Source organism: Ascaphus truei, chromosome 1 (genome assembly GCF_040206685.1).
Source record: "Ascaphus truei isolate aAscTru1 chromosome 1, aAscTru1.hap1, whole genome shotgun sequence".
Lineage (NCBI taxonomy): Eukaryota > Metazoa > Chordata > Amphibia > Anura > Ascaphidae > Ascaphus > Ascaphus truei.
Genome location: NC_134483.1, coordinates 337,577,753 through 337,601,258, shown reverse-complemented (window position 1 = coordinate 337,601,258; position 23,506 = coordinate 337,577,753). Strand labels below are relative to the sequence as shown.

General features: G+C 39.8%; 1 protein-coding gene across 7 annotated transcripts in view; it reads right to left on the bottom strand.

Annotated features, from left to right (window-relative positions):
• Nucleotides 1–23,506, bottom strand: part of SLC4A4 (solute carrier family 4 member 4) — a 289,901-nt gene that overhangs the window by 68,800 nt on the left and 197,595 nt on the right. For 3 of the 7 annotated variants that reach the window (XM_075607963.1, XM_075607994.1, XM_075607974.1), the window contains exons 6-9: nucleotides 23,151–23,330; nucleotides 21,688–21,729; nucleotides 16,428–16,523; nucleotides 6,692–6,768 (exon numbers count right to left, since the gene is read on the bottom strand). In XM_075607963.1, coding sequence (XP_075464078.1) covers nucleotides 6,692–6,768; nucleotides 16,428–16,523; nucleotides 21,688–21,729; nucleotides 23,151–23,330 — 395 coding nt within the window. The remainder of the gene's footprint in view (nucleotides 1–6,691; nucleotides 6,769–16,427; nucleotides 16,524–21,687; nucleotides 21,730–23,150; nucleotides 23,331–23,506) is intronic. The other 4 variants (XM_075608014.1, XM_075608024.1, XM_075607983.1 and 1 more) reach the window with 3 other exon arrangements.

Genomic DNA, 23,506 nt, shown 5'->3' with positions numbered 1-23,506 from the left:
AAATCAATATCCTCCTGTTTTAAACAGGAAAAACAATTGTAATCCTATAAAATTACCTATTACCTAATGTTCATGTGTCATTGCAGTTTTATCTCCAACTATGTTTGTGAATATATCCAATGTTACTAGATACAGTTGTTTACATAATAATCTTTAGTTATCCTCATTTTAAAAGGTCTTCTCCAAATGGATTTAAGTTATCAAACCGGGCTCTTGCCATCCCAAGCTGTATCAGAGAGCTCAGATAACACATGCAGACAGTAAGATAACTGGCAAGTTATTCATATTTAACTGGAGTTTTCAAGTAGAAATTAGGTCGCCAGATAGAATGTAATCAATTTATTCTAACGATCCACTGATTGTATATGTTAGTTCTTTTTCTGAAACGGATCAGTTTACCTTAGGAGATTGAGTCAAAGAACTGATATATATAATTTGTTAGCTACAGTATAGGTGAACTCTCTACCAACCATCTTATAGAAGGTACCTGTGATGTGTTATTAAAATTTGTCCAAAAAAAAAAAAGAGTATTTATTTTTTTAAACGGGTGCCACGCTCAGACCGCGTTATAAGCGGATCTGTGTTGTAACGGATTGCGCTATAACGTGATTGAGCTGTACCATTTTTTTTTAAACTTAACTCTTAATTCTATTGTTTATACGCTTAAATATACTGAGCATCCTTTGATTTCTACAACAGGTTTTAACCCACCTCCCCAGCAGTGCAAGATCTTTGCAACACTTTCCTATTTATGATCATTTGTTGCCAGTATTCCCAGCAGTTTGAACTGCAAATTGCAACAATAGATAGTGCTACCTTATTAATATCAGGATATATTGTAACTGCTGAGTTACACTTACTGAAGGATTGATTGAAACTGAAAGGCGACCATTTAGTGAACCATTGGAAGCAGGATCTTTGCTGATCAATCACAGGAGAATTAATCAAGTCGACAGGTTTAGTAATTTGTTTTCAATAATAATAATAATAATCTATAATATGAAGCTTTCATTGGACCAATAAATTGTTCAGAGTATGTAAATTTTCAAGCAACACAGCCCAATTTATTCCTATTCCCTTTTCACACACACCCACTGCTTGGTACTATTGAAAGCTGCTTATTCTTTCTCCATTGTCATTTTAAACCATTAAATTCTAAAAGGTACAGACCGTTATTTGAACATTTCACGGGTTGTATTCCTGGGCATACCCAGGTCGTGCTGCATGATTTCCTCAAACTTTACCGTGTTAAGACGCGTGTTTACTAGTGGTTTTATCGAGTGCAGAAAATGGCATTTTAGCGTTGTCTGCAATACCGTCAAGAAACTCAAGTGGGCGATCGCGAGATGTAGTTTTAAAAATCTAATTGCAATTCAACCTGTCTTTTACTGCCTTACAGTACAGTACTTCAAGTGTGTGTAATTGTAATTTGAAGATTAACGTTACGAGTTCATACTGTATACTGTACATGGGAAAGAAGTCCTTTCTGAGGCTCCTTAGCCATACACAAATCCTTTAACAGTAGAAGTATAAAAATATGAGCACACACAACAAAAAGTATTTTTAACTAATTAAATGTTGGATTTGTACAGGATAATAAAGGAAAAGGAATAATACTAAAATCCAACGTCGCTTTCGCTTCTTCTTCCGAATGTAAAATGTAAAATATATATTCCGCGCATGCGTGTATGTCTAATTGGAACTTATTGAAACACATAATGTACAGTACAGTATGCATGTCATCACATTTCTGCACATGCGTGTATGGCTAATTGGAATCTGATTAAAACGCACATGCGTGTCAGCACATTTCTCTGCATGCGTGTATGTCTAATTGGAACTTGTTGAAACGCATATGCGTGTCATCACAGTAGTACAGTTCTGCTGGTAGTGTACTGTATATACTGTAACTAGTAAAAACAACGTTTATTTTCTAGATTTTTATAGTATCAGAATCCAGGTAATTCAAAGAAATCAACAACGGTAAACACAGGTGTGACTTGTGTGATTGGCGGCATTCACTGCAGCGTTCACGGAAGAATAACGAGTGAATGCCGCGTGGAATACTGCAGAGTTCACAAAAAAGGCTCAGTGAGATGTTCGAATAACGGCCGCTGCATCTGTATGCAGCATTTCCTAACCACTGCTGCAGTATACGGTACCTGAACGCTTTTTATTTTGCACCACACTAAAGAAAAAAAGTAAAGTAATGGGAAACAAAGACAGAAATTACTTTGTGTGTCAAATAAGGCAGTTAAATTCGTGTATAAAGTCTTGTGCGAGCCACTCACAGACATTAAACATACGGTAGAGTATTGTATAATCTTCAGCTTCAAATAAGAAGAATGGAAACTGTTTTTTTCTGGAGCCAAATAATGCAACTGAAGCTGAACTGTGTTTACGGATTTCGTAATGAGCGTCGCCTTATTTTTCCACTCTCTTTAAAGTATATTTACTTAGCCAGTGTAATCTTTGAACAGTGATAGACGGGCATTGCAAGCAAGTCAAAGTCATCTTAGAATATCACCTTTGGCCAGATCTGTAGTTAGGGATTAGGTTAACATTAAGCAGAGAGTTTTATTGTCAGTTTGAAAAATCAATGCTAACCAACTATAAACACCTACCTAATACAGTATATGAAGATGATTGAAAGATAGACGATAGGCCGACAGAGATGGAGATACAGTAGTTAGATAGTGTGATACCATCACTGTCCTTTAGGGGCTGAATAGGGCAGCTATAGGACTTTTGCAACACATAGAGTTAATCTTCCCTAGAGAAAAGCAGCAGCTGAAGCCAATCAGCCTGGTCTGAATGAACTGAATGAGGAAGTGTTTTAAAAGACACAGGAAGCTTCCAGACAGAGAGACTGTTTTCCCCAGAGAAGGGGAGAGATAGAAGTGCTCCCCAGCTGCGGAAGCTGGTTACAGAGGAGTTTCTCTGGGCTCAAGGTGGGGCTGAGTTCCCCTAAGAAGAAGGACGGCAATGCTGTGCTGAAGCAGGGACGCTTGCTCCAAAGGACTGACAGATAAGCAAAAACACTTTATTGTTGTATGCAGAGACTGTGTTACATTGTTGAATATGCCAGGTCATGTTTTGGCTTGGGAACCAGCTTAGTTGGCCATGCAGTTAGTGAGGGCGAAAGCTATGGTGTAGTTAGCTTTCCCTAAAGGGAATAGGTGTTTATTTTCTATGATTTGGTTTTCTTAAAGGGACAGTGCACCCGGAGAATGTTTGTTTGTGGCTAATAAACCACTACAGTTAACGTTTCATACCATGTCTAGTGTCTTACTGACCTGCCGCAAGGCCGCCGTGCCACAATAGATAGATACTATACATTGCGCCAATGCAGTAATGTATGTTTGGAAATGAAAAAATATACTTTAGTAAAACAGTAATGCACCTAGCCATTTTTATTTCATTCTTCTAAACAATGGCATTTTTTTTTACAGAATTTTAACCAATATGTCCCATCTTTGCAGACTGAACGATTTTAACACCTGTAGAAGCCCTTTTCCTTTTTTAACCAGTTATTAGTTACTGTACATGTTTTAACCCGTTTATGGTGAATGTCAGAGCCAATAGTTGTTGAAAAGTTGGCGCTCTTCTAAAAACGACCTGTGGTGTGGGGGAGCGTATCTATTGTAATACAGGGAAACTCATAAGAATATATTTATGATCTTTCTAATTTGACTTGAGACAGGTTAAAAAAGGAAAAAGTCTTCTATAGGTGTAAAAATGATCCAGTCTGAAAATATACAACAGAAGTGAAGACCTCATTTAAGTCTAATAGTACTAAAGCAAATGTTGATTTGTAATACTACAATGTATTTCTTGCAAACTACATTCATAGTCTATGGTATCTGCTGTAATGTCCCTGTGTACTCCAGTCATAGGAAGGACGGGGAGGAAGGACGGGGAGAAAGGTATAAGTGGGAATTCAGGAGCATGTCACACACATAAAAAGGGAACTTTAAACCAGTAGTGTCTCCAAGCACATTGGAGATCACCACAGAGGCTCTGATTTTTATAGGTACAGAATTGACTAAGCAGAGCAAAATTTGCTTGGAGGAAATAAAATTCAAGGTTTATCATGGAAGGAAACCCGAAGGATCGATAAAATGAAAACCTTCACTCCCCACTTCTATTGTTTGTTTGTTTTTGTAATTACTGGACCTCTTTCTAGCCTATATTGGAAGGCTTGCTAGAGGAGCTGCACCCGTTACTACATTTAGTATTTTTCATTTATGTGATACAGTCACTCATTGAATTGATTATTATATCAATTGATACATTGCATTTTAAAGATTTGATATTAGGATTTAACTATTTCTTGCACGTGTTAGATTTACTTTTGAAAACTGATTGCTATCACTAGTTGATTATTTGAGTCTGGGGGATTCTGGGCCATTTTGGGTAATGCCGATAACTGCAACCTAAGACCTTAACACTTAACCCTTAAATCTAGCCCCAATATGCAAATTATATTGTAATGACTCCTATTAGCATATATCCCAGGTGTGCTCTGTTTTGAGTACAGATGTCTCTCTGTGTAGTTTGAGGGGATATATATAGCACACGGCATTCTAGTAAAATAGGTCTCCCTCTCAGCGAATTGAATGTATAGACCAGTGGTTTTTAACCTTTTTTTTATCAAAGAACCCCAGAATTCGATTGTGACATTCTGGGGAACCCCAACCCTTGCCCCAATTGTCGCTCAAACCCCAACAGTCTCTCTCTTTCTCCCCCCCATCCGTCCCTTACCCCCCTCCCCCACCCGTCTTTCACCCCCTTTGCCCTCCCACCCCTCACCTCTCACACTCCCCGCCTTATGCTCCCTCTCCCCCTCTCTCTTCTATGCACACTCATTCTTCCGCTCTCATTTACACACACATAAATACACACACCCCTCCTCTAACACACTTACTCTCCCCCTCTCACTTTAAGGAAACACACACACTATAAGGGAGCTGGTGAGAGCTCACGCTCTTACCTGATCCTTCCTCTCCCTCCCGTCAGCCTGAAGTTGAAGCGACTTCCAGTGCTGGCAGGAGCAGGCAGAAGAAGGATAGCAGTTACCGGGCGGCTCCTGCTGCTGCTGAGCTCAGGAGCCGCCGGGTGACTGCTATGTGGGATGGCGCCATGCCTGGGACAGCTGGGAGAGGTGTCCCAGCTCTCCGCCCTGTCGGCCACGGAACCCCTGAGGGTTGCTCACGGAACCCCGGGTGAAAATCACTGGTATAGACATTTGCAATCAAATGTGTGGCGGACGGTTGTAATGCATACACAGAGGTAGGTGAATGTCACTTTTTAAAAACAAAGCTACAAATATCCGCGACTGCGAAGAACCGCCATATATTCGAGGCAAATTCGAATGTTGGCAAAAGATTCACCCATCTCTACAAATAACCCCACAAGACAGCAGTGGATTGTCATGGCTGACGTCATACCAACTGATTGCTTTAAGGAAAATGCCATGTGTGAGAGTCAAGCCATGTGTTTCCAACAGTAGCCAAATGCAGATACAAACTTATAAGTATAATTCACCTAACTAAGAATTTGATGCAAAAACAATGAAGCATTTGAAGTTAGACAAGTTTTTCATTAATGGGTTAGGTCAAAGGAGCGCAAACTTTTGATGCTGCGCCCCTGCCTGGCCTCCCCTGGTCTCGCGCCCCCTCTCCTACTTGGCAGCAAGTTCAAATGACGCTACGGGGTCACGTGACCCGCGGGCGTTATTTGACGCCGGTGACATCACATCACATGACCCCGCGTGTCATTTCACGCCGCGTTGCCATGGAGACGCGTCTGAATCCCCCCCCCCTCCCCCTTCAGTGACTGCTGAATAAATATGTTTGTTTACATTAAGTATGGAGTGACTGGGATATAAACTTCTATTGCAAGCAAAATACTACAATTTACAGCATAAAACAGTTTGGATGTTATAGGGAGGTGTTGTGGCAGTTCTCAGTAACCACTAAGATGAAATAATGACATTATTGAATGCATCAAATGTATGAATGTATATTTGTAGTAATCTCTTCAGTAAACTGTAGGTTGCATATGCTGTTTAACATTGATAGTAGTCATCAATCATTAGAGGTTTGGGCACTTTCTAATCTAAAAGAAAGCCAATAACTGCCTTTCAGCAACAAAGTATCACAAACAGATCTGTTGCTGTGTTCCAAACAGCAGACGGTCTATTGCTCTAAAAGCTGTAATAATAATAATGTATTACACTTAGTAATATAATGTTGCAGCACAAAGTTAGAAGGCGGCCATTTTATTAGGCACACAATCAGGATTTTAACAGATTTATAACAGCAAGACCAAATAATTGCCAGCTTAGGTAAGAATGTAGAATTATACAGTATCACATGCTTTAAATCTAAAAATAAGAGGGAAAAAAAGGGGGAATGTAGTATTGCTGCTTTAATACATCTATAGAAGTCATCAAACAGAGGTGTGGGCACTTTCCAACTTAAAATGAATCAAACACAAACAATCCTTTCTAGAATGCTTACATGTGTATGAAATGACAGGACAGTAATGGCAAATCTATGTCACAACAGATTTTATCTGCATCCCTTTTTTAAACTCTTCACATCTCAGTCTCTTCCAAGTTACCCCCAAAGAAAGTATAAGAAAATACAGTGCAAGAACATATAGTACAGTACATGCAAATACTTACTTGGTCTTTGTCAGGTTTGTCTGAGACATCATTCAGACTAGAAGATGTCAAATCTCTGTGTGTCATCGTTGGGCTGCCTGCAAAGAATAAAAACAAAACAGATACTTCAGGCATTATTTCTGGAATTTTTCTGGGAAGTAGAGATGTGCGGAGGTATTGCGAAAGTTCGCGAACCAAACAAATTATTCATTTTTTCTCCCCAAAAAAAAATTAAACATTAAAAACCAATGTGCAGATTACATGACTGTAAATTTAGGTCACATGACTCCTTACATACTGCCATTTCATCGCAAAAGCTGGCGATATTCTGGCTACAATTGGGGAAATAAGTTACATTTTCTCCAAGAATTGAGCAAAAATGCTAAATTTAGGAAAAAAGAATATGAAAAACATAATTTGCACATCTCTACTGGGAAGATATACAGTAAGCTATGGAAAACAATGTAGCGTACTGAGCAAGGTATACGTAATTGCAAGACACAAGGGGAAAAGGTGCTTAAACTAAACAGAAACATACTGTACACTAGAGGCTTCTGCAGCTTCTTTGCCTAGTCTTATCTACTGTAATAGCTGGTGTTAGCATCCAAATATAACATACAGTACAATATCAAGTCAAACCCAACGCATAAGCAAGCAATGCCAACAATCACGAGTGTGGGTAGTGTCTCAGGTACAATCTGCAATCGGGCAAAAAGACACACTGCACACCATAAATAATCATAGAAAGATAGGCAATGTATTCAAATATTCTTACCAAATTATAAAATCTCTACAGTTACGGACACAAACTTTTCCATGAGAACAGAGAGGCAGCAACAAGGTTTCAGGGGAATCAATAGCCCCTAAATCGGATACGTGATGCAGGGATGAAGAGATACCCTTAGCATTTTCATTACTTACCCGATTTAGAGGCTGAGGATGCCCCAAAAACATCCGTATGTGGAGATAAGCGCACAATGTGATTTGATATTTGAGAACGTAGAATAATTTCTATCTATTTTTCTCTGTTTTTGTTTGTGGCGTGAATTGTCTTTTTGCTCTGTTACAGCTGATGTGTAAGCATGATGTATGTGTACACTGCATCCTCACTGCACTATTTTTTTGCAGTACTGTTGATATGTAAGTAAATTAAATGTCTCATTATTAGGTGTATTAGATCAACAGTGTATTGTTTATACAACATACTAATCTGGAAATGTACTGTAATGAACTTTTATTAGTTTTTATGTTTATTGTGTTAACAGAGCCCAGCGACACAAACAGTAAGCGAGCACAAAGTGTGGCTGGAACAACTACAAACAAAGAGGGTAAAATAAAAAGAAGATCATAGACTGTAGTTGGGTGAAACATTCAAGTAGATAATGCAATTATAATTCTAGGGTAATAAAACTACTTCCGTATGGCAGAATAGAAAGTATATAGGCAGGTAAGTACATAGTCACACACTGCATGGATGTCAAGATAAACAGTGAAATGATTGGGCTCTTAAACAGATTAAGCTTTTTCAATAACTGCACTTGAAAAGCATCACATAATATTCACTAAAAAGCAATGTGTGTTTACAAATATTAACCCATTGACCACACTTTGAAGTTATCAACAGAACATATTTGCTAGAGTTTCGGTTAACATGTTCGGGTCCATGGGGCTTATTCAATTAAGTGCCAACATTTCATTGACTTGAATAGGAATTTACGCGCAGTTGCACTTAATCGACACTCATGCATTTTACTGAATAAGTCCCCCTCTCCCCAACTTGAGGATCTCGCCTCTGGGGGTGGTTCCCAAGAAGGACCCGGGGGCGTTCAGGCTAATCCAGCACCTTTCTCACCCCGAGGGCACATCAGTGAATGACGGTATCGATCGCGAGTTGTGCTCAGTTAGTTATGCAAGCATTGACCAGGCGGCAGCGCTAGTGGGTAGGATGGGTAGGGGCTCATTGCTGGTGAAAGCGGACATAAAGTCCGCTTTCCGACTGCTGCCAGTACACCCTAAGTGCTTTCACTTGCTGGGTTGCATGCTTGATGGTCAGCACTTCGTCGATTTGTGCCTGCCTGTGGGCTGCGCGCTATCATGCTTCTACTTTGAAACTTTTAGCACGTTCCTCGAATGGGTGGTGCATCGCAGGGTACATGCCGCAGGGTGCATGCATTATCTAGACGATTTCTTGTTCGTAGGTCCAGCAGGGTCAGAGCTGTGCGCAAGGTGGCTGTTTGAATTTTTGTCCATGGCGCATGAGTTCGGGGTCCTGCTGGCTGAGGAGAAAACGGTGAGGCCAACAACGGTCATTAGCTTTCTCGGGATTGAAATTGATCCAGGGAGGATGGAGTTCAGGCTCCAGCCTGACAAACTGGCAGCCCTAGGGGAGCTCCTGCAGGAGTTGAGGGGCGTGACAAATTTAGTGCAAGCGTCCGTGGCTCCGGGTACGTGGGAAGCGCACGTACTCGGACTTCGCAAGGTAGGTCGGGCAAGGGGCTAGCGGGGAGGTCTATAATAAAGAAGCTGAGCGGGGTATCATTCTTCTTGAGGCTAGGCGAGAAGACAGATGCCACAAAGGCGTTTATAGTCAAGAGGGCATTGGTGGGATTGATGAGGGGGGCTCCGCCCAGCGACACCAGCAATATTGGAAGGGCTAGTACAGATGTCCGAGCTAGTCTGTTTTCAGTTTTCGAAGCGAGGCTTTATAACACACCATTCACCTTGGCATTCTTCGGGGCATTGGGAGTGGGGGAGATAGTCTGTGCATCTAAGAAAGGGGGCGGGGGCTTACAGGCTAGGGACGCGGTGCTCAGTTCAGGTTCTTTGCAGCTTTACATCTGGCGATCCAAGACGGACCAAGCAGGTAGAGCAGGTGTGCCAGGCAGTAAGATTTGCCCGGTGGCGGCGTTTCGGGCGTATTTAGATTTGGGGCCTACTGGTGAAGGGTCATTGCTTCTGCATAGGGACGGCAGACCATTATCCAAGTACCAGTTCTTGCGGGTGTTTCGGGCATGCCTGGAGCGTGTGGGGTTGGAAGCGACGCAATTCGGGACTCATTCGTTCAGGATAGGGGCCGCTACGGAGGCGGCACGCGCAGCAATGGCAGTGATCCAGGGGATCGGGCGTTGGGAGTCGGACAGGTACTGGTCCTACGTTAGGCCCGCGCTAGGCGTGGAAACGGTCTCGCTGGTTTGGATCATCGGCGACTCCTTGATATACTGGGTGGGAAACGGGCGTGGCGGCCGTGCGGGCCAAATCTCGGTTTGCGCCTCGATCAGGCAAAGGTGTTTTGGTGGGGTTGAGGGGGCTGCGATGGTGCCGGCTGCTACCGCGGCTCTTGGTGCTAGCTAGGGATAGTAGGCCGACACAGGGCGGCGTGCAGGGAGCGGGGACCAGAGACCGGGAAGCAGGGACCGGGGGTGTGTGCAGCGGGCCCCGGGGGGGTGGGGGGTGCAGCAGGGACTGGGGGGGGGGGTGCGGAGGGGACCGGTGGGGTCGGTTTTATTATAAAAGCACTGCCACTAATGCCTGCAGTTCTGTTAAATGAGTACGGAGAAAGAGCCAGGGACATACTGAGACTAGAGTGACCATGTCTGTTAATAGTACTAGATGAGTTGGGGAAAGAGACTTCCAAATGACTTATTAAGAAAGGAACCACAAAACACCTCCTGATTTTAGTGTATGTTGTTAGACTGGATATATTCCGCCTCCCGGGTCCACACTGTTATTAATCTGCTCCCTTCACAGATACTGCAAAGAATATTCCGGGGCCAGGTGCAGTCCCCCGTCCCCCGTTTCAGCAGCCAATCAATGTGAACGTCTGGACATTGATTGGCTGCTGAAACTGACGTCACGCTGCTGCAGCCGGAGATCACAGTTTCAAAAGACTCCCGTTACTGCAGCAGCGTCGACGCCGCACTTTGCAGCCAATGGTAGTTTCAATACTGAACACTACCATTTTCCGCCAGGCATCTGAGATGAACGCGCGCGCACACATAAGCGCGCGCACGATGTGTAGCGTGCTGTGTGAGCGGGGCCTAAAGCGGGCTCTGCCCCTTCTATGCCAATACATAGTTTCATTGATTAGATCAGCATGTGCAACAAAACTTTTGCTGCCGTTTTCAGCTGTGTATGTATGTAATGGGAAGTTTAAACATTTCTGACAGCCTGTTAGAGCTAAAGTCTGGCTACCGTATGCCATACAAAAAAATATATATATATTTAAGCAGCAAGCTATCAAAGTGTTTTGTTCAATTTTATTTTAAAATGTTCAGGCTACATTAATTATAGAAATTGCCCTCCCATTCTTTAGTATTTCACAACTATACATTTAAGAACAAAATAATATAGATATAATTATTAATGCACAAATTAGTAGAATAAGAACAAATGTTTAGAACATTCAAATGACTTAAAGCTTTGCCATAATTGAAAAAGGCACTGGGGAACCTTCTTTCGCCCACTACGGCAAATAATTTGAAACCGCAAAAAAAGGGGAAAAAGCACTCTTATTCTCTTAAATATAAGTCACTACAATAGTTCTGCTTTCCTACGAAAGCAATGACAAACAGTGACAAAGAATAGAATTGTCACATGACGTCAACAACTCCCTCCTGAAATGTCAATGTGTTCTTTCCTTGACAGATCTTTAAAAAAAAACTCCCTTCAACCATATGGAAACCACGTAGCTGGAAATTAGCAGTGTTTCCAGCACTTAACGCCGCTGTTTGTGTTTAAAATACATTACTGAACCCACTGTTCCAAAAAGATAATCAGACTGTCTCAGGGTGTATTTTGTTATAAATGTAAAAAATATATTATTATATAGTGACATCCTGGGGTTAGGTTTCAATAACAATTGTCAGGACAAGGACAGAAAGTTCAGCTTTCATTTAATTCATGTTGTACCATGAAATACCTACTGTTAAAATTATGTTTATGTATTTGTTTCAGAATAAAACAACTATAAATATAAATCTGTACTGTATTTAAAGTATCTTTAGATGGATAATTTTCAAAAACATTCATAGATTCAGAAGCAAATTAAGAATCCAATATTCCATACTGTCAGCTCGTACTTAGCGCAACAATAATTGTATTACAAATTAGTCAGTGTCAGTAAGGAGTGTCAGTAAGGAAGCCAGGCAACAAAGGGCATGCAACTTGGCCCAACTTTGTAAACATTTAATTTATTACGTTATTAAAATTCGGTTCCAAAGGTTCTTCTTTTTCATGCCCTCTTTCAAAACTATCACATTATTGAATTCTTATCAATTCATTTGTATTACCTAAAATAGCCTAATTTTGGAATGAAAGAAAATGTATATACATTTATCATGTCACTATGTGCTAGTATGCCCAGTGTTATTGTGTTATGGTTCAAGCATCTTTTTGGCTTTATTACTGCTCCAAATACTAAACAAGTCTATGTTCATTTACAAGAACCCCTAAGAAGTCAATTAGAAAAGGCGAGGCCAAGTTAAACACCCCACTCTCCTCTGTCCATAGAATAGGCAATAAGCAATTGAAGTTAAAAGCCCACAAAGTGCAGGAAATTCAGAACTTTTAGAGGAAGATTATGAAAGCAGAATAAACACTTGTCAATAATTAATTGAAAAGGTAGAATTAGATGAACACTTTCTATCAAAGGGTAATTTGTTATTAATGGAAGACATGAAGAAGTTTATTAATTGAATTAAATAAAACTTACAAGAATTCAGAAGATATTTTGTTTTGAATTTTGTTGCTATCTGAAATTATAAAAAACTTATTCAACTTTCTTTTTGGTAAATTCATTTTTTGTTCACCCTCTACAAAATACTATACTGTGCTATAGTTTGAGATGGAACCATTTTCACCTGCTAAAAATGTTAGCATAAAAACTATAAACAAGCGCAAATAAACACTTTAACACAACTAATAATGCAAATTGTGCAGTATGTCAAACCCAATTTTGAGTGACTAAGAAACTCTGAAATAGAGTTTGCAACAGAATAATAATACTGTACCAATAAAAAAGGTGCAAAAAAGTGGTTAAAAATATGTATTTTACACGATTAGGAACAGCTGCATGTTAACATGGTTGCAAGTGCCCACTGCCATTGACACTCTACACCTGGTTTTCTCCCACTTCTGCTCAGTCTCTAACTCTAACACTCCCTTTCCTCTCTCTGATCACCACCTCCTAACCTTTAGCGTCACACTCTACCCTCTGCACCCTCCACAACACCGTCTTCCACCCATACACGCAGAAACTTTCATTCTCTAGACCCCCTCAATTTTTCAACACCTTTACAACCTCTCCTCCATTCAATCTCTACCCTTTCCTTCCCAGACCTAACACCCTCTCTATACAACTACACTCCTATCAGACCTAGACAAGACAGCTCCTGCCATCGCACGTCGGCCCTGACAATTTAAGTCACGACCATGGCACACAAACTTTACCCACTACCTTCAAAAGTGCTCACGCACTGCTGAAAGTTTCCAGAGCCGATTTCTTCCACCATAAATTAATACTCTCCTCCCATAACACTGCCCTTTCCCTTGCCAAGCAAACCTACTTTTCTTCATTAATACTAATGCTGTGCTCTAACCCCAAACGTCTATTCGCCACCTTTAACTCCCTTCTCTGCCCCACTGCACCCCCTTCCGCCCTCACGGCCCAAGACCTGACCACCTACTTTAAAGATAAGACTGAGTCCATGAGACATGACATCTCTTCATGTCAGGCTTCACACGCACTCCATTTGCACAACTACATCCACCATCACCTAATGTTACCTTGTGACTGAGGATCAGGTCTCCGTCTCCTCTCATCGTCTCATCCTAGAACTTGCCCCCTTCATCCTATTCCCTTAGATCTCCTCTCCCTCTCTGGGACACTAAATCCTACCCTAAGCCACCTTAGCACATTCCCATCTTCCTTTAAACATTCACTCATCACGCCCATTCTAAAGAAACCCTCTCTTGACCCAACATTCCTCTCTAAATACTGCCCTATCTCTCTTCTCCCCTTTGCCTCCGTGCTAATTGAGCAGCCTGTATACAACAGCTTGACTCACTTTCTTTCCTCCAACTCCCTGAATGACTCTAAGCAATCTGGTTTCCGTCCTCTACACTCGACCGAGAAAGCACTAACAAAAGTGGCCGATGACCTACTCACAGCTAAGTCTAAGCGTCCTTTCTCCATACTAATTCTGATAGATGTCTCTGCTGCCATCGACACTGTTGGTCACCCCCTTCTCCTGCACTCTCCCCACTCCATTGGCCTCCGTGACACAGCCCTTTCCTGGTTCATGTCCTACTGTACCTATCAAACCACTCTTTCAGTGACTCCCGCTCTGTCATCTCCTCCTCTTTACTTCCTTTTTCTGGGGTCCTACAAGGCTCTGTCCTTGGCCCTCTGCTATTTTTACTACACATCTTATCTAATACAATCTTTTGGATTTCAGTATCTATGCCGATGATACCCAAATTGACCTCTCCCCCTCTCTCTTGTCCCATGTCACCAACTGCCTCTCCGCAATCTCCTACTGGAAGTCCCATCGATACCTGGAGCTTAACATGTCAAAAACAGAACTAATACTCTTTCCCCCTTTCACTGCCACCCATACCCCCAAACTCTCCCTCACTGTCAATAATGGTAGTGCTTTGTTTTTCCACTTTTGTCTTTCTATAACCAAAATATACGGATGGCACACAGTAGCCTAGGACGCATGAGGTGAAGACTGGATGTTGCACTCATGAAGTGAGTCCCTCTGTGACTATACAGTACCACTCACATCTCTAGATGGCTGAAGGAAGGTATGGTCAATTTATATACAGTACACTGTTATTTCTGGACACTGGATGTGTTAAACCTTTACTACTGTGATTTGTGAGCTTTTCCAGGCAAGCGTTTTTTGTACTTACCTATTCAAACCTCATATCAATTATATGATACTTCAAGGGTTCTTTCTGCTGGAATATTCATATTTTATATTTGTCTGTCCCTTGTTCTGAGCACCACACAATTTTCTTGCCTGTTAGTTGTGCAAGAGTGTTCTCACTGCCGGCTACAGACTGACTTTTACACGACTCTAATTCAATAAGGTACAGTACAGTGCAGCACTCACACAGCGGACGAAAACTGCCATTGAAGTCAATAGCAGATATTTTTCCATTGTCTGCTTACGAACTTAATAAATAATGGCCCAAGTGTAAAATGATACTGCTTCTCTTTATCTGTAGTGGTAGATTTTCATTTTGGTAGTTTAATTAGTAGCACACAATCTGGGGCACTGTTTACTCACTCTTTAATTTTGTATTTTATTTTACACTACCAGGAACAGCGCAATAATTATGATATCAAGAAATACTATGGTTTCCCAAATTGAATATTCTCTGGGAAATCTGGGGATTTTATTCTTCCTTGGCTTTGCACCAAGCCAAAATTTCACCATATTTTTAGAGGCGATATCTCATAATATCAATTTTTATTATTACATTGGTTTTATTTATCAAAGACCTGGGTGAAGTGCAGATGCTAACATTATTTTTTTTCTATGATTAACTCAATTTGTTTTATGTTTAACGGATCTGCATTTAAAGGGCAAAAAGACTGGAAAACCCCAATGTTGCACTTTTCAAATATGATGCATGATAAATGCACACTTTGCAAACGGTGCCATATTATTTCTGCAACTCTAAATTGTCTTTCTTATCCCTGTATTAGCACTGTATTTTATTAAAGGAAGATATATGTCAGCTTCCAAACAGCTTATAAGGAACATTTTATATTTATTGTGTACGGAAGAACAAAAATAGCTAAATATTTATGCTGATAAAAATTTGGTTGGATCACTGAGTTTCCCTCTATTCATTAAGAGGGAATTGACAAAGCTCTGATCATGGGCTAAAGAGATCGATCAGTTTTAACGGACATTCAAATCAATGGCACTTAACGCTGTTCGAACTCCAATACCAGTTATCAGAGCTTTGTGAATCCACTTCTAAATGTGAAACCTATTACCATCTAACGTATGCGCATGGATATGCACTTGACAGAATCGAAAGAATATTCTTTAGTGCTCTGCTCCCTGATCTATATGGTTCCAAGTACTTGACTCTTTCAGAGACCAATCATTTTTGGGCTTGCAAACATTGTTACACTATGGCAAGGTTTGTAATTTATCAAAATAAAAAAGTGCGCTAAAATACTAAATAAAAAAGACAAAATCAATAATAAATAAACAAAGAATGATAAACTCATTAAATCTCTTTCAGTTCAATCAATAGATTGGGACCAACAGAAGGTCCCTAAAAGTTTATTATACCAATGATGATTTTTCCACAGAGGTCCCGTGCTGCCTTGTGATTCAATTGAAGCACTCTTAACCAGAACATGTAGGAATACAACCCCAGGAATTGGGGACATCTGGCCACCCCTGCCGAAGCGACACTACATTGGAGCTGCTGCGTAGGGAATGCCCGCTCAGGACTACAGCTACTGTACCTTTTACATGTTATCGTGAAATAAAAATGTCTCGTGAGCATTTGACGGCGGCACAAACGGTAAGGGGGCGCGAGCAGTGGGGGAGAGCAGGCAGATGGGCGTAGCACCAAAGGTTTGCGCACCCCTGCCATAGAGGATCTTTGTTGAGCTTAGTGGTTTTTTTGTTGTTGTTATAAACACTTGTCTTCTTTCATACACATTACTCTCTTCTTCTACACTTTTCACCCACAACACACCCCTTCCAGATTATCCCCAACTTACTGAGCCATCCCATGCTGGGACTGCGCCGCACTCGGAGATCATCATCCGACATGCGGATTGCCAGACAGGGCACAGAATTCTCTAGTGGACTGTGTGCTTTAGTGCCAGAAGCAGAAAGCAGTGTAGATTGCAAGAGCAGCAGCAGCAGCAGGAAGAGCAAAGGGAAAGTAAAAGAAAGGTGAGAAAAACAAGGCAGAAAAGACAACTAAAAGCCTTGAACAGCAGCAAAAGAAAATCATTAAATTCGCATCTAGTGTTTTTTCTTCATATATTTTTCTGATGTGTTTTTTTTTTTGTTTGTTTGTTTTTTCAGAACGTGGAATTTGCATCATGTAAATTAGAATAAAGATAGAAAGTAAACGGCAAACCACTGGATGAAATGCAGAAATCTTATAGAGATGAATCTACTGTAGTAAACCTACAGTACATAATTTATGATATTTTTACTGCATTATATGTGACTTTAGATTATTAGAACTGCTTATCCTACGGTAGAAGAATGGTTTTATGGGAAAATTGGTATTGTCAAATTATTTGTGCTAAGAACAGATGTAGCAGGCTTTGTAGTTCCCCTGAAAACACAACAAATCCTAAAAGAACGCAGAATATCACAGACTTTTCATAGGATTCAATGGCAGTGTTGGTGCAGAACATCCAACATATCCGACCAAATGGGAACAATGTAGCCTGCTATATTTGTATGTTTTCTCTGCGTGCTCCTAACCTAACAGTCTTCACACATTACTGATGCAAGTGTAGGCAAAGAAAAACATTTCAGACCAACTAAACTGTACTGTAACAAGAGACAGGGGGTGCCCAATGCTGCATCCAATTGACAAAACATATAAAGTAAAATACTTCAATAATAATAATTGGTTATTTAGTTAACCCTTTGGCCAAAGGCGTCATAAGCCTGCATACCAACGTCAAGGTATAACCAAAATAATGCAGGTCCTACACTACACTGTGAAACCTTTCCTTTTACCTCTGTGAGAGGGGAAAAAACCATAATGGGTCTTATTCCTGCAGCAAGTGAAATGACCTTCCAAGTTAAAAGGGTGAAGGAGGAGGAGTGAGCTCTGGGGGGAGGTGCCACAGCCTCCAAAGAGACATTTTACTTTATATGTTTTGTCAATTGGATGCAGCATTGGGCACCCCCTGTCTCTTGTTATATACAATTGCCACGCTCAGTAGCTCTCTGGTTGACATAAATATATATTCACTTTGTGGTGGGTGGGGGAGTTTGAGCTTGCTGGGTATCTGTGTTAAACTGTACTGTAGTCTGAAAACCAAGCCACTTCTTGTAGGAAGACATGTTGTATTGTACCAAACATAGAAGAACATACAGTAATTAACACAATACATTTCATAACATTGCAGTAGAAAGGTGGAATTTAAGCAGAAGGGAGAAAAATAGTAGCAAGCAACATATTCAACTCCAAAAGAAGATAAAGAGCAACTTGTTCAAATGATAAACTCTATTCCTTCATATATATATTTAATATACCAATAATGAAAAATCTACAGTAACACTATACCATTTTTTTTTTTTACTTTGTTTGGTTCACTCCCCTATTCCCTCCCAACACGGGGAAGAGAAGAAGTGTGTGTGTGTTCTGCTCATATCGCTATTCACTTCCTCTAAACCTAGCACATGTAACTGCAGAGGAAGTTTTAAATTAAGAAGCCTCAAAAGTGTGCTAAGTGGTTTACTACAGCCAATCAAATTCCCTAAGAGAATACAGTTTACCGCATTTGAAAATAATCTTGCATGCACTTGTGCTTTAATATGTGAAAATGACATACATACAGTATGTACAGTATAACATACCATCGCTATCCAAACAACCCATTTGGTGATAGGATGCAGGTATAGCTTTGGCTGCTAACAAGGAGTTTCACATATATGGCTATGGCAGGGCTAAGCCTGATGAAGGTCTGGTTGGGCTAAAACTTTTTTTATCAGCTATAAGGTCCAGCAGTCCAGAGGCATATGTCCCTATTTGGTTTATTCTTCTATAACTTGGCTTATCTATTACAACACAATATCAAAAATTTGAAGAACAATGTTTCAGGAATCTTTGACTCTTATACATAAATATAGTTATTAGTGCTGGTTAGTAGACATTTACCTGAATTACTCTTTTCTCTGCACACTAAGGGGGTAATTCAATATACAGTACCCAGAAGCGAACGATCTTGGTAGCCACAATTCAACTGGCCACTTGTGCGCATAATGAATTAGCCTCTATATCATATCCTTTACCATGGCGGCTACTTCAAAACATTCTGTATTATAATTGGGATTGCTCAAAAAGCTATGTATTCTTATTTTTCACACATGACCCATAGCATGAATACAGTTGTTTAGGACTTCTTATTACCTTAAATTGAATAATATATACACCTGACTTCGTAAATTTACCTTCAGGCAAACTACTGTATATTATACTTTTAGACTCTCGTTTACTAAATAATGCTAGCAAGTCTGGAATATAAATATATATGTATATATAATTTTTGTTATTATTTTATTATTATTATTATTATAGTTTTTTATGAATATATTATATTATTAGATTTTTCATCTAAATATATGAAGAGGTTATCTATTCTATATACATGACTATAATAGTATGGAGTGAATGTTGTTGGTATTGATTCATTCCCATTGAGGAAACAAAATAAATACTACTTATTGTACGATGACTTCATAAATGATGGACTTAGTGTATTAGGTTTGCTTGTTACTAAATAAACAAAGGAAGATACGTCTGGGGATATATCTATTATACAAACTAGGAGATATAGTAGGTATTTGTGACTGTAACTACTTTAGTTTCCTATATTATATTAGAATATACACCTTCCTATGCATGAAACGGAAGGTGAATATTATTCGGTAGCTATACTTTCATAAACACGATACCAACCTTCTTATAAAGTAAAATGTTTATTGTTTGTGGATTTCAATACAGGAATTCCTTTACCTTCACAAGTTTTTGCAGTTACTGCTAGCATACTCACATAGCAGCAAAATTATTGCGGTTGGAAAAGGACACTCATGTAAATTGGACTAAACTATTTGTTTAATATGTTACTTGAGTGCCAACTGCCTTATCTGACTATATATATATATATATATATATATATATATATATCCTAATTTAGGTAACCATAAAAACAATGTTAGCATTAAATAATTTGTGTAACATTTCCAATGTTTACGTCTACAAAAAGACATGTTGAGATATTATGATCACCATTAAATAAGCCCTGGGTGTCAATATTAATGTTACCTTCTGCATACAACAGACAATCCTAATATACAGTTAGGGCTGGAAATAATTGGACACTGACACAAGTTTCATAATTTTGGCTCTGTTCGCCACCACAATGGATTTGAAATGAAACAACCGAGATGCAATAGAAGTGCAGACTTTCAGCTTTAATTCAAGGGGTTGAACAAAAATATTGTATGAAATGTTTAGAAATTGCAACCATTTTCCTACACAGTCCCCTTATTTCAGGGGCTCAAATGTAATTGGACAAATTAACACAATCATAAATAAAATGTTCATTTTTAATACTTTGTCGAGAATCCTTTGGGGGCAATGACTGCTTGAAGTCTGGAGCGCAAGGACATCACCAAACGCTGGGTTTCCTCCATTGTGATGCTTTGCCAGGCCTTTACTGCAGCTGTCTTCAGTTGTTGTTTGTTCGTGGGTCTTTCTGCCTTAAGTTTTGTCTTCAGCAAGTGAAATGCATGCTCGATCGGGTTGAGATCAGGTGATTGACTCGGCCATTGCAGAATATTCCACTTCTTTGCCTTAAAAAACTCCTGGGTTGCTTTCGCAGTATGTTTTGGGTCATTGTCCATCTGTAAAGTGAAGCGCCGTCCAATCAACTTCACTGAATTTGTACAGACAATATATCCCTATACACTTCAGAATTCATCCGGCTATTCTGTCTTCTGTCACATCATCAATAAACACTAGTGAGCCAGTGCGATTGTAAGCCATGCATGTCCATGCCATCACACTGCCACCACCGTGTTTTACAGATGATGTGGTATGCTTTGGATCATGAGCCGTTCCAAGCCTTCTCCATACTTTTTTCTTCCCATCATTCTGTTACAGGTTGATCTTACTGTAGTTTCATCTGTCCAAAGAATGCTGTTCCAGAACTGGGCTGGCTTTTTTAGATATTGTTTGGCAAAGTCTAATCTGGTCTTTCTATTCTTGAGGCTTATGAATGGTTTGCACCTTGTGGTGAACCCTCTGTATTTGCTCTTGTGAATTCTTCTCTTTAAGGTAGACTTGGATAATGACATGCCTACCTCCTGGAGAGTGTTCTTCACTTGGCTTTATGTTGTGAAGGGGTTTTTCCTTTACCATGGAAAGGATCATCCACCACTGTTGTCTTCCGTGGACGTCCAGGCCTTTTTGTGTTTCAGAGCTCACCAGTGCGTTCTTTTTTTCTCAGAATGTACCAAACTGTTGATTTGGCCACTCCTAATGTTTCTGCTATCTCTCTGATGGATTTTCCCTTTTTTTTTCGCAGCCTAAGGATGCCCTGTTTCACTTGCATTGAGAGCTCCTTTGACCGTATGTTGTGGGTTCACAGCAACAGCTTCCAAATGCGAATACCACATCTGGAATCAACTCCAGACCTTTAACCTGCTTAATTGATGATGAAATAACGAAGGAATAGCCCACACCTGTCCATGAAACAGATTTTGAGTCAATTGTCCAATTACTTTTGGTCCCTTGAAAATGAGGGGGCTACATATTAAAGAGATGTAATTCCTAAACCCTTCCTCCAATTTGGATGTGAATACCCTCAAATTAAAGCTGATAGACTGCACTTTAAGCCCATATTCATTATTTAACTGTTACTTGAATTTATCTTGGTAAACAGACAAAATAACAACATTTGTATCAGTGTCAAATTATTTCCGGACCTAACTGTATACTGAAAAAATTAGCAAGGCCCAAGCTTTCTCCACTTCCTCGCAGTCATATTCCTTCCTCAACGAAGGCCATGCAATCATTGCTAGCTTTATCCATTAACAAATAGTCCTTCATATACATACAGTATATAATGCACACATACACACAATCACATTTGATAGGTGTCACAATGGTATGTAATAAAGGACCACTGTCAACCTCTCCACTGCAAGGATTTCCTGCAGCACAATTATTAATGCATCCCTTTATAATAACGTACAGTACAAATATGAGACCCTGTTATTCACCTGAGAGGAATGAGTTTTTCATCAGGCCCTCCTCTCTCCCTCCTGTGTGGATCACAATACAGGATTAATAGGCATTGAGAAAACAATGTGCCTCCATATACATACTGTATATTATGATGCACAAATGGTAGCGAAATGGAAGCTTTGCGATGACAATCATTACACTCAAAGAGTACTGGTACAACTTCCATGAAATTAATTGATGGTACTAGTTTTAGGATACACTTTGTGTGCATTACTAATAGGACAGATAATCTTGATGAACACCAGTAAAAACACCAATACAATGCCCTTTAGATAGTTATAAAAGTGGTACACCTCAATGGGCTGCAAGGATTTTTCCAGCACTGAATGGTGTCTTATGAAGCAACACTGCTTAGGGAAATATTTACTAAGTGCTGCTGTACCAACCTGTCTGTCTACTGGTTTAAAAGAAAGGCATGTTCTTCTGTTAAACTGTATTTAGAGTGTATCAGGTAAATTACAACATGACATGCCCTGTATATCAAATACTTAAACAATGTCACTCGTAGAATAAAAAGTGCCTCATATCTACATTCTTTATCATGACTTTGTAAAAGATGAATAACACCACTTACTCCACACACCCTCTATATGACATGTTTGTCCCGATATTGATGTAGTTGAATCATACCATTATGTATGTACCAGATATCTAAATTGCTTTGTCCGTGCATATGATGAGAGTGTAACCAGTACAGCAAAGTGGGTGATCACCACTGACTTTATACTCTGTATATCTATATAGAATGCTGGGCAACTCCACGACGTAACAAATTCATAGCCATTAAGATCGCCATTTGGTCACTGATGAACTTGCCATAGCAGCACCGAAATGTTGATCCTAATAAATATAATTGAATAAAGTATGGAGTTGCCCCCCATTATATATAAATTTACAACACCATTGGGCAGAACGTCAATTAATTACATTCATTATGTTATGGCTTCTTTTCAAGTTTGTCTTTACCTGTTGGTCAAATACCACAGTTAAATACTATTTTAAATGCATGATTGTCTATCACATGCCCTACAAGAACATGTGCCTAAATCTACAAATACATATCCAAAGTCTTAACTTTTATAGCCTCAATATACAGTAGAAGCAATTTTCACTTTGGCCATGTTTAGGAGTGATAGGTATTCATTCATCAGACCCTTTCTTACCAATTTAATATGGCAAATTAAACATACAGTATTGCGTTTACCCTGAATGCCAAGAATAGAGTAGTGAATACAGGCGTCACAATAACATGAGATGTATGTAGATTGTGCTATGGAATGGGTTATATGGAAAAGGGGGGCAATAGAATCATGGAGTTTGTGATGTATCTAAAAACTACAATGGGGATTGACAACTACTACATATTTAAAGATGTTGCTACGGCATGAGGATCTTGAACAAAATAAAAAGCAGAAGCATTAACTGGCCTCTACATTACCGTTATCGGGGTTGGAAAACATCCTACTTGCACTGGAGACAGTCTTGCCTATGTCAGCTAAGGAGCGCAGGTTGGATTTCTTGGTCTGATGCCGATGCTTCCTGAGCAATGTGTATGTCACTTTTTCCTTCATCTCAGGCTTCAGCAATCCTGTCTCAATCTGGTTGTCAAGAATCCTCTCTGTTGAAAGACCATGCAAAAAGAACGTTATTTTTTCTCTCTTGCTCCAACTGTGTTAATGTCTGTGTTTGGTAGATTAAAGCCTAACTATTATTAGAATATGTATATATTCTACATAGAGACAACCAGGGAAGCAGTGCATAACAGTACCAACTTTCATATAATGTAGTACAATA